Consider the following 13,092-nt stretch of genomic DNA (forward strand, 5'->3'; position numbering starts at 1 on the left):
CTCACTACATTCAGAACACTTAAAACACACACACACACACACACTGTGTCTACAGTTAATGAAACTGTATTGTGCACTTAAGAATTTAAGATGGCAGATCTCTTGCTAAGTGTTCTTACGACACTAAAAAAAGTTATATGTGATACAGTATTGCTTAAAGAAAATATATAATAAAAGAGATTTTTATGTTAAAAAACCTTTTTTAAGCAAAAAGTGTACATGTAGTCATGGTAGAAAGAGTAAATCATGAGCTCATGGCTCAGTGTCACAAACAAAACTTCAGAAGTTACTAAAACTCTGCTTCTGGGAAACACACCTTAGTCTACTTCTACTTTTTCCAAAACAAAACAACAAAATAAGGAAAGGAAGAATTGACAAGTGGACAACAAGGTTTATACACAGAAAGAAAGAGCCCTACTCACAGTAAGAGCCAGGCTCATCTCCTACTTGCACCTGCAGATATTTCTACTCAGACAGGTGTTATTGCAATTGCAGTTCCAGAATCTCATCAAAGGATCTTGGATTCTGCCATGAAAGGGCAATGAAGAGATCACCAACACCACCATCAATGGTGAAGTGGACCCTAGTATTACCGAACATGGTTAAAGGCCTTGCTCAAATGTTGTAAAAATCCATTTACGGTACAATCCCTGTTCCATGAAAGCAATCAAACAACCTGGTCTCATGAGTTGGAGGGGCGTGTGTGTGCAGGTGTATGTCTAAATATCTTCTGCTGCTCTACAGAAGACCCTGCAAGAATTAATGATACTCATCTTACTTCTCCTCAAACCTAACCACTGAGATCTCTCTTTCACTGCAGGTAGTTTTGAGACAGTGCTTAAGAACAGGAGACAAACCCTTTTTCAAAAATTAGTGTTAAGGCTTAAAATGAAAATACCCACAGAAGAGGTCAGATACTGGCAATGGTCTTGAGATATAAATGAGGATATCTGAACCTACACTGTGGTTAGGTTTAAAGAATGGTCTGTGTTAGGGTAATTCAAGATACAGATCCTTACTCCTCCACCCTGGTATGTTCATAAACATATACATTGAAGCACTTACATAATGAAGAGCTAAGAGGGCCTAAATGAAATGAAGAACAGGACTATGCTAACAAGAAAAGATGAGGAGGAGGTAAAACACCCTACATAGTAGAGGCCCCCTCATGACCACTCCAGGTTCAGACATCACAAGAGAGTGATGGAAACTTGAGCAAAATGAGTGAAGTCCATCCAAGTCCAGGGGGAAGAACTGGGGGCTCTAGCAGATTTGTGTATGTGCTGGACTGTCTTGAGCTCTTGATGCCTTTGAAATATTTCCACTCATTTTCCCATGGTTAGGAGGACTCTGTTGCCTAGAGCTATTGAGGAGAGGTGTTGAAGAGGAGAACCACAGGAAAGGAAGCCAGGTACTAGCTATGGCCTTGGCCGTCTACTTAAAAGAGAAGGACAGTATAAGCGGCCTTCAAAGTCCCCAAGTTGTCCAGTCCATCACCCAAAGAAAAGAGTAAAGAAATGAGGAGACTGAACAAGAGCATTCTGTTATGAATTCTTTGGACATTTTCCACAAAGGACTAGGTTCAGGAGGCTAAGGGATCCCAGCTGGTACAATAATGGGGAAGCACTGAATGGGAAGCAGAGTCTTCAAGAAAAATTTTACGTGCAAAGTACCATAGATAAGTTACTTGTTTTTTAAAAAATATTTTTTCCGTTTTTTAGAAAGGTACACATTGGTTAAAACATCAAAATTTATGGAAAGTCTGCATATCACCTCTGAATCTCCTCTGTGCATTTTCTATCTACTATAGGAATGAGTCTGTCTAATTCGTTTAAGGGGTAATATTTTAAATATTTAGCAACAACGTGACTACTAACTAACAGAACAGAAAACCTGTATGGCCATTACAGTGAGGGGCAGCTGAACATCAGCCCTAGGTTAGTTCGTATTTGTCCTCAGAGATTTTTGTTAGGTACCAACCAACTAACAGAACAGACCTGCATATGGATTGTTAACAATTTACACTTTTATCCTACAGCATTGCCATCAGAGACTGTTATCAAACTTTTGTAATTTTGCCAATTTATAGATGAAAAATAGAATTTCAATGTAATTTATTTTACATTTCTATTTTGAGAGCGGCATCTTTTCACATGTGTAAAGAGCAGTTTCTGTCACTGTTTGTATTATTTGCCTTTCTTTCTGTTGTACATTGTTCTTTTAACAATATCTAGGAGTTCTTATATATTAGGTATATAGGTCTTTTGTGATACTAGCTGAAAATTTAGGGCTGTGATGGATTTTTATTATATTAACGAAATAAAACAATGTTTCATTGAGATTTAAAAATGAAGAATGGATGTTGAACTTTGTCAAATGCCTTTCTTAACATCTAATGCTAAGAGATGTTCATATGATTTTTCTCTTTAGAGCTATTAATGGTGATGAATTATATTAATAGACCTCCCAGTATCATATCATCTTCACATGCTGGGAATAAATGACATTTGGCCATGAAATGGGCTATTAGTGTTATTTAGAGTTTTAAAATTACAGTGAGATTGGGCAGCAGTTTTCTTCTTTTGGAGGGGGTGGTGCAATCTTTTTCAGATATATTAGTATTATACATAAATAAGAATTTACAAATTTTTCTTCTTTTTGCAAATTTTTTCATTGAATTAAAAGGAAAAGAAAAAGAGAACTAGAGTTACTGAAAAGATAACTTATTGGATGCCTGGCCAAAAAGGAAAATTGAGTAAATTAAAGACATCAAATTGGGCAGGGGGAGAAGAAAGAGGGAGAGGGGAAAGACAGAAGGGGAATGAGAAACGGAGAAACTGATTTCAGGGGGGAATATGCTCTGTAAAGAACGTAAGAATTATCTCCTCCTACAGGGCACCCTGTCCAGATCATTGACCTATCCTGATTGCTGTAACTTTAATGGTTGAATATGGTGATTCAGATAGTTGTGTTTCTGCATTTCTGGGGGTTGAAGTAAAGAGAACATTTAGTAACCTGCTCTTATTCTGAAGTTTAGAGGTTTAGTTATGGCTCTTGTCAATCTAATCTGACCTAAGTATTTATTAAGAATGAATTATATGCATACACCCAACATAGAAAGATGTTTCTATGTCCAAGAGACCTGACCACAGAAATGTATTATAGACCAAAAAATGCATCTCTCCAGATTCTGGCATCATTTACCAATTCTGAAAAGATTTAAACAGAAAGCCCATGGAGGGGAAAAAAAAAAATCCCCTGGGCACTTTACACAATTCAGGCTTTGTTCATCAATTCAACAAATAATTATTAACACCTATCATAGGCCAAGTGGAGCCTACATTATGTTGGGATGAGAAAGGGTATAGGATTAGAAAGACATTGTCCCAACTGTCATGGAGTATTCAGCTATTTATGTAATCCTTTTTGCATTCAATGTGGGAAATCAGCGCTATTGCTTTTGTTTGCTTTTAGCTTGGTAAATTTATCTACTAGATACAGTTTACTAGAAAACACTTTCTTGATATTAAGAATATCTCTAGGCCAATTAAAATATATATAGAAAAAAAAAAACTTAGCCGGGCATGGTGGCACATGCCTGTAGTCCCAGCTACTCGGGAGGCTCAGGCAGTAGGATCGCTTAAGCCCAGGAGTCTGAGGTTGCTGTGAGCTAGGCTGACGCCATGGCACTCACTCTAGCCCAGGCAACAAAGCAAGACTCTGTCTCAACAAAAAAAAAAAAAAAAAAGAATATCTCTAATCTCAGCTGGTCAAAGAACCTTAGAGGATACATTGATAAACAAAGATTAGAATGGTTCATTCAGATTCAGTTTGAATTTGGCTCCATTCATGGGTGCCAGGTAAAATTAACAGAGAATAAGATAAGGCCAAGTGTGGGAGAATGCTGGTGTTAGAGCCAGTGTAGGTTCCAGCCCTCCCTGCCAAAGCTATAAATACAAATGACCAATTTAACAGCATGAAAAGACCACCTACAAGATCCATACCTGGGATCTAATCAGTTGCTCTGCGCCTTCTTTCAATTACAGGATCCCTGCCATGTTTATGAGGACTTTTAATGCGAGCATCACATTTTTGAAGGCCATATCATTATGACCATGTTTGATGTGAGGGTGGGAAAGCAGGAGCTCACAAAATGCCTGCACACGGTTACTCTGAACTGAGCTGTAAACTGGAATCAACAAGAGCCTACTGTGGAAAAAAAAAAAAAAAAAAAAAACAGGTCAGAAAAAAGGCTTACATACTGTGGAGATTGCAACCCTGAAAAGTGGTGCCATTAAAATCACTTTGAATTCTGCTCAGGAAATGAAATTCATCAAGAACAAGTACTACAGTTTTGTCAAGTAATGCTATTTAAGGGTATTTTGAGAACAGAAAGATGATAAAAGACATAAGGACAAACACATCATCTCCACTGGAGTGTGGCAACAGGATATGATTTACAAAAGAAAAATTAAATCATCATGATTGTTAGAAGAATTGAATTGCAACTTATGTGAAAATAATCCTGAGTCACAATGCATGTGACTTCTCAGGCATAAAGAACGCAGTTGCTTAAGACTTTATGAGTGATAAGACCCCCTAATGGAAAATTAGCTTTCTTGCCAAATTCTCTGTATAAGCTGTACTATAGAAGTATACGAACATCTTTTCTCAATTATGGTTATTCCACGATACCCTGTGCTCAGACAGTCTGATACTTCAGGAACCTTCTCATTCTATACCCTTGCTTTGGGCTATCTTGTTGTCTTATTTATTTCTATGACTTAAACTGCTACCTCTGAAGTCTCAGCCAACTCTCTCCCATGAGCACAATATCTCTCCCCGTGTCTCTCACACGTACATCAAAGTGAACATGTCCAAAGTTTACCTGACTGTCTTCCATTGCAAATCTAGTCTTCCTCATCAGCATCCAGCCAGTTATCCAAACATGAAAAAGGAGAGTTATCCTCTTCTCTGTTTCATCTTGTACTTCCAGTTGATCATCTTGTCTTGCAACACCTAAAACAGCCTGTTACTATTTACAGTATGTTCCTCCTTGTTTTCTTATTTTTATTGCCATTGCTTTTGCTCAAGTTCTTTACTAGTTTACGGATCATCCAGATCTTTTTCTTTCTTTCTTTCTACTTTTTTTTGTTTGTTTGTTTGAGACAAGGTCTCACTCTGTTGTCCCAGCTGAGGTGCAGTGGTGTCATCATAGCTCACTGCAGCCTCAAACTCCCGGGCTCAAGCAATCCTCCTGCCTAAGCCTCCTGAGTAGCTAGGATTATAGGTGTGAGCCACTGCGCCCTGCCCAAATCTTTTTATATAGCTGTTCATTATAATGTATTTCTTAATAACAACAAAAAGCAAAGTGATCCTCCCTCAAAAACTCCACACACCAAAACAAAACAAACAAGCCCAATATGATCATATCACTCCAGCTGCACACACTACTTTCCAGTATTATCTGTTGCCTATATGACAAAGTGCAGACTCTCTAGCAAGTTATATTGTGACTTTTATCTTTTTTGGTCTTCTGTTCTTCTCATATGCCCTGTGATTTAGCCACACCAAGTCTTTTGTCATTCCCCAAACACATCATATCTTCTATCCTTCTGACATATGCAGTGTTTTCCTCTGCCTAGGATGCCCTTGGTAGCTTGTCTGCTGAGAATTCCTAAGCCTCAATCTCCTTTTCTATACAACAGGGTGATAACAGTGCTCAATTCAGAGGGTTGTCATGAGGACTAAGTAAGAAGGTGATTTGCTCTGCACCGTATATAGCCTGTAGAAGCACTCAGTAAATATTAGGTACCATTGTCACCAGCATCACCTTTGTTCTTTTTACAAGTCTGAACAAAAATATCTCCTTTGCTGAAAGTCTTACATGATTTCAGGAAGTGTTGGGCGCTCCTCCTCTTTGATTCCATATGTCTAACTATAGTCTCATATCAACTCCAAAATTGATCAAATTTTCACATTTTGGCATCTCTGGTTTTGGGGTACATCATATACTTTGCATGTAATGGTTTAATTGAAAGTGATTTTTCTTTCTTAATAGCACATGTAATAATGGTATTTCTTACAATGAATGGCATATTAGATAAATTGCTATACTTAAACTGTATGCCAATTGTCATAAATATTTGATTATCCAGGATGAATAGTGCATATTTGTGGTGAGTGGAAAATACTACATTTTTTATGAATTAGTGAAATATCTACATTAAAAAGGGACTACTATTTCATACTCAAAATAGTAGCTAAGACATATTCTATTTGTATATACTGCAACTTGTCAAAGCCCTAGATGCTGAGCTATATCATATTGCTATTGCTTATAACATATTTCTTAACTACAGACCCTAACCATACATTTTGGAATCACAGAGGTGTAGCATGATGAAGGAGCATGCTGTCACCTCCTTCATTCAGTTAAGTGGCCCTGCCTGAGAGCCAAACAAGGGCCAGACCTAGAGCAAAAGTGGGGAGGGGGCTAGCTTTTGAAACTGCATTGCAATAATGTAGTATTCAAGCTGAGCAGGTAGAGCGACAATTGTGAAGAGGAGCGTAAAGGAATGAGGTGAGGAAGGCCTACAGACCATGTCTCTAGACTAGCACTTTCCAAGAGAAATAGAAAGTGAACCGCAAATAAAATTGTAAATTTTCTAGTAGTTACACTTAAATAATGAAAGAAATAAATAATTTAATATTACTATTTTATTAATATAATTATTAATTTACTCATAAATATTAATTTATTTTACCTAATATATCTAAGAGATTATCACTTTACCATTTAATCAATATAAAAAATCAGAAATGAAGTATTTCACAAGTTCAAAATCCGATGTGTGTTTCATCCTCACAGCGCATCTCAATTTGGATTAGCCACATTTCAGTCGCTTATAGCCACGTGTGCCCAGTGTCTGCCATATTGGATGGTACAATTCTAGGCTTTTTTTTGAGCAACTCAATTACAATGAGATCATGGTAACAGGCTATTTCAACACTAGACTTTTCACCATACAATATTAGGAATGTTTAAGATTCCAACAATATTATATATTGTTATAGTCTTAAACTTTTTTTTTTTTTTTTTTTTTTTTTGTTGAGACAGAGTCTCACTTTGTTGCCCAGGCTAGAGTGAGTGCCGTGGCGTCAGCTTAGCTCACAGCAACCTCAGACTCCTCGGCTTAAGCGATCCTACTGCCTCAGCCTCCCGAGTAGCTGGGACTACAGGCATGCGCCACTATGCCTGGCTAATTTTTTCTATATATAGATTTTTTAGTTGTCCATATAATGTCTTTCTTTTTTTTTTTTTTTGTTGAGACAGAGTCTCACTTTGTTGCCCAGGCTAGAGTGAGTGCCGTGGCGTCAGCTTAGCTCACAGCAACCTCAGACTCCTCGGCTTAAGCGATCCTACTGCCTCAGCCTCCCGAGTAGCTGGGACTACAGGCATGCGCCACTATGCCCGGCTAATTTTTTCTATATAGATTTTTAGTTGTCCATATAATGTCTTTCTATTTTTAGTAGAGACGGGGTCTCGCTCAGGCTGGTCTCGAACTCCTGACCTTGAGCAATCCACCCGCCTCGGCCTCCCAGAGTGCTAGGATTACAGGCGTGAGCCACCGTGCCCGGCCTGTCTTTCTATTTTTAGTAGAGACGGGGTCTCGCTCTTGCTCAGGCTGGTCTCGAACTCCTGACCTTGAGCGATCCACCCGCCTCGGCCTCCCAGAGTGCTAGGATTACAGGCGTGAGCCACCGCGCCCGGCCTTAAACTTTTTAATAGAATGGTAATGTTTCCTTCAAATTATTTTTGAGAGCTGACTGTATTAAATTATGGATCTTTTCCCAATAAGACAGTCTCTGGGAGAGGGTCATGGAGTATATGATTCATCTTAGCATTCCCAGGGCTATTACAATGCCTAATGTATAACAGGTTCTGAATAAATATCTTTGAATACACATTAAAAGGTGAACTAAGCTCAACAACAGTGGTTCTCAACCTGGGTAGTAAAAAAAAAAAAATTCTGATGCCAGGTTTTACCTCCAGAGATGCTGGTGATGGGTCTACAGTTTGGCTGGGTGTCAAAATTAAAAAAAACAAAAACAAAAAAAAACTCCCCCAGGTGATTCTAATGAACCACTGCTCTAGGACTTTCTTAGAACAGCTTACTATGGTCACACCCTTGCTTCCCTGACACAAGATCCAGTTTGCCTCAAGTCAATTCTTTTTCTCTGAATAGACCAGAATTTTCTTGAGAGACCAAGCGGAGAAGAGGTTAACACATAACCCTAAAGGGTGATTTGTAAATTTCCTTTCCAAGGTACCAAAGAAGATTCTTAAGGTTCTAAATCTACTCATATTTATCTCTTTGCAACAAGAAGAATAAAATTCACAATATAAGTGCTTTAAGATGCTAGCTGTTTTGAAGAGGAAGGAGTCTCAGGCCATTACAGCATGAAGGCAGCTAATACCCTGACATACACATTGCAGACTTTTCCAGATACGGAATAATGGCAATTCAAAATAAAAATGGAATCCAAGTACACATTAGCATCACTTCAAGTTAATTCTTCATTATGTTAAAAGCAGACACTAACTAATTGGGGGTCATCAAAGGAAAGTATTTCATGCTTCTGTTTAGGCCACTTAGGTTATATTTACATGGTATACTTATAAAGCAATGCAATTATTTTGGTAAGTCATATATAAAACCAACCCATTATAGTCACATAGCATGTAAGTATTGGTATCATTGTTTGCTCTCAAGATGATACTTTGCCTGGCTGCATTTCTTCCATCATATATGAGGTTCTGCAATGTCCAAGAGAGAAGAACTCTGACTTCTCCCGCTTCAATACAAGCAACCTCTTGTCATGGAGAAGGAAGCAATGATCTCTGCCCCAAGGGAGCAGCTGGAATGGAGCTTCTCTGACTCACAGACTGAGAATTTTCCTGCCAATTCTCCAGGTGGTTTGGCCATACTTTATAGATTCACCCTGCGTAACAGTCTTTTGTTGATGGTGTGGTATCATGTGGCCTTATTCAATAATAGAAACAACATGCTGGAATATCCCAAAGCTTCCTATATGCATTTCCTCTGGCTTTCTAGCAAAGGAAAAAGCTCCCTCCAACCTACCCTTATTTTTGTTTTACATCTTAAGTTAAATTTGAGAAATATAATAGGAAATATCTAAAAGGCATTAAACTTTCATGTTCAGCAACCCTGATCAAGAAAAGTTTCCTATCCCTACTCTTGCCAAAACTGTGGGAGAAGGAGCAGAACTTGTTCAGATCTCTAAGCAAGTACTGGGTCTCACGTTTATCACTTCCATTTATTAACCCCAAAGGGCTGACGGGTGCCAAGTCATTAGATGTGTGACATTCACTTGGCCCTAATTTTCCTATCTGAAAAGGAATGGAAAACACAAGTTTCCAAATTGCTACACTCATACAACCAGGAAGATAATCACCGTCCACCTGTCCAGGCTGACCACAAATCTGAAACACACAACTGCATGAGCCTTGCATGTACCCACTTGTCAGTGAGCATGTCCCGTGGATCCCCTTGAGCTCCATGAAGAGACAAAAAGGTTTGTCCTCAAAAAGTTTCCAAAAACAGGAGTAAATTAAAGGATTTAAAATATTAAAATGGACTTGCAAGGTGACAGGAAAGCTACAGGGCAACTCCACCTACATGGAGTATGTAACCACCACGGGAAGACAGACTAACGAAGTCACTGAAGCTGCCCATGGTCAGCCAGAATGCGAAGCGGTGGGCCTCGGAGAAAGAGTCACAGAACGAAGGATGTTCCACAGCATTGTGTACACGTTAACCAACAAGACCTCTTACCTTTCTGGAAGAACTCCTCTAGTTTGTCCTTGAAAGGCTGGAGATACTCCTTTGGGGACTCCTTGCACACCACCATCATCTGTTTCTCACTTACTGTGAAGAGAAATTTAGAATTAGATTTACTCAAGAACACATATTTGCTGAGCTCCTGTGATGGGCCATACACTGTGCTATGCACCTGGATATCAGGATATCGATTGGGCAGACTCCTTGTCAATCAGTATTTATTCAAATCCAAGGGAGAAAGAACAAAAATAGAAACAATAAACAGACCAACAAAAATAATTAGTTCATTTCACACCTCTTTTCAGGAACAGGGAAATGTATAATCCTTCAATTCTTCCTCTAAAGATTCAGAAAAATCTCTGACCTGGGACAGGTAAAGTATTCTGCTTTTGATCTCCCCAAAATAAAAAGAGGCAAAAACTACTTGAGGACCAGTCCCAGGGAATTAAGGGCCCTGACCATCTTCAGATTCATACTCCAAAAGTAGAGCTTGAAAAAGATTTTCCAGAAATTTCCAGGCCTCCGAGTTGTCTGAGACTGCCAAACTGGTGATTCCTCGAGGTGATATACACATCCCAGCACGAGAACTAAGCCCAGGTTAGGGAGGACTGTGTCTGCTTTGCATGCTTCCCATTCACCTACTCTTTGTATTAATTCTCTGCTAACACATGTGGAATAATTTTATGTGATTTACTTCAGACAGAATATCTGGAATTTGTAATAGGTTGCTTTTTTGATAATCAGGTTGCCTTGAATTGCATGGTTCTGAGTTGGCTGCATGGAAATCACAATAAACCATAGTTCAACATCACAAAAGGCAGTTAACCCATGCAAGAGGCATCTCCCCAAGGTTTCTATGTTTGTGCCAGTTGCAGAAATGCACTGGGGAAAGAAAGGATTCATTTCTCCAAAGGTAGAGCTGAATCATGATCCCTTTTGTCTGTTGACCATGGCCAGAACTTATTGATATATCCTTGACCAAGAGACTAGACAAAAGTATTTGGATTTTCACCATAAAGAAATCATGCCACCTGGTTAAAAAAATAGAGAAACATATACTACAGATCTTGGAGGAATTTACAAATATAAAGGTAAGGCATTTTGGAAGAAGAGGGTCAGGAAGAGGGCCTTTATTTACACTGGAAAATTCCTTTCCAGTAATTAGGCATAAAGAAAATAGCATCCCAGAACCTTTACTACAGGCAAAGCAACAAGCATGTCAGCATTGAAACACAGAAAATGCAAAAGAGGCCACTCAAATGCCCTCTGAAATTAGTTATCTGACATATTTCATTTGCAACATTGCCAACCAGATTGCTAAAACCCTAGACAACTCTGGGAGACTGTAAGACTGTGCTGAAGGTAAAAGCATGACTTGAGGGAATGCTTTGTCATTTTCTGAGTCAAGGTCAGAACACCCTACTTTCTCAGAGGTATCCAGGGTTTCTTGTAATAAGACAAGGATGCTAGATGACAGGGCAGGGGTACCTAAATTCACACTCTGGCTATTGAAATTGCTATTAATGCTTTCTAAAAGTTTTTAATTGAGCTTATCTAGAATATCTGATATTAGTGCTTCTGACAACCAACCATTCTAATGCTTTCTAGGAAATACTGTCCATTGGGATGCAAAGACTAATTCTTTTTATGACCGATCTTATTGAAGAAATACAAATCCTACCTCAAGACAATTGGGAAACAAATTCCTTAAAACCAGTCAAACCATCAGTTCAAAACATCCCTTTTTTCATCACATTTTTACCTTTCTTTGTAAGCTGATTTGTCCTCTCTATAACATCTACTTTATAACTTCTCTACTGTTAACAGATTTCCCTTTACTTCTTTCCCAGTAGATAGACCTGTGGCCAAAGAGTAAGTAGGTTCCTCCCACCACTATTCTCTTCCTCAAATAGAGGTGCTTTGCTTGGGCTAGAGTGATGTCCGAGGAAAGAGAGAAAGAAGATAGATCTGGAGTACGTTCTGGAGGTGAAACAAATAGGTCTTGCTGATGCATCCAATGTAGGGTTGAGGGAGAAGAAAGGCTAAGGGATGAACAATGGGTGGCTGGATGTGCCATTTACTGAGATGGGGAATTGTGGGGAAGGTACCTTGGTTTTTTTTGTTTTTTAAGCGGAGAAGAGATCAAAAGTTAACTTGGAAGCTTAAGTTTTCTCTGGTCTCTATAAATTACAAGGCAAGATCATCCACTGAAAACAAAGGGGAAAGGTACAAAAGAGATAAAACTATGTACGAGTTTCATTGCTAATTCAATTAAATTCAAACTCCAGGGACTGGGATTTAAGGCCTTTCCTTTTATGGCTCCTTTCAGATCTATTTCCCACATGTATTTGACCAACCAAATCAAAATTATTCAGTGTTTCCTAATTATATCAACCAACGTCCCAAGTTCTGTGCTTTCACTCAAACGGGGGTTCTCTGCTCTACTCTCACCCCGTACATACTTTCCACTACGTCTGACAAAGTCCTATTCATCCAAAAAAGTTTCTCTGAGATGATAGCATCACCATAAAGCTTTTTCCAATCCAAACTGTTTGCATTCTTTAAACATCTCTTGTACCTTCTGTATAGTGTTTGTTTTACTTTTAATTATATTTATTCATGTACTTATATTAATCCCTGAGAAGTCATCAGGCAGGTTTCATTTACTTGTACCTAAATTTCTCTAGAGAGCTCCATGCATTTGGCCAAAACATCAGATTTCCTCAGCTTAACTAGATTCTTATGGGGTCAAAGTCTAAATAAAATTAGCAATGTTGACCCCGACTCAGAGTGAGCTTTCCAGGGATGCAGTGTGACCTGCTTGTCTCTTCCCTTCCTGGGAGAGTTGTGCCACGGGTTCAGAGTCTCTGTACTCCTCAAACACCGTGTGGTGTCCCAAGCTGACCTGAAAGGGCTTAGTATATTTTAAAGACCCCTAGAAACGTCCACAACTTTACCCCACAAGGCATAAGCAAGGAAGTAAAGGTGATTACCCTGACTGGGTAAGTTCTGAGGGTAGGCCAAGAGCAGAGCATTGATCAGATACACTTTGAAAGACATCTGCTGCAAAGAATCAGCATTTCTCAAGGAACTTTCACGTCCACATAAACTTTTCTGATGATATCCAGCTACGGTTCTGAGAACACAGGTGGCCATATATAAAGGAGAGCTAGAATTTATCACAATATATTAATAAACTGGAAGAGTCCTTTAAATTCTTTAATTC

At 38.8% G+C, this 13,092-nt stretch overlaps 1 protein-coding gene across 2 annotated transcripts in view; it reads right to left on the reverse strand.

Moving 5' to 3' along the window:
- Positions 1–13,092, reverse strand: part of FMN1 (formin 1) — a 353,923-nt gene that overhangs the window by 72,553 nt on the left and 268,278 nt on the right. For both annotated transcript variants that reach the window (XM_069462066.1, XM_069462074.1), the window contains one exon: positions 9,861–9,953. In XM_069462066.1, coding sequence (XP_069318167.1) covers positions 9,861–9,953 — 93 coding nt within the window. The remainder of the gene's footprint in view (positions 1–9,860; positions 9,954–13,092) is intronic.

This window comes from Eulemur rufifrons, chromosome 2 (genome assembly GCF_041146395.1).
Source record: "Eulemur rufifrons isolate Redbay chromosome 2, OSU_ERuf_1, whole genome shotgun sequence".
NCBI lineage: Eukaryota > Metazoa > Chordata > Mammalia > Primates > Lemuridae > Eulemur > Eulemur rufifrons.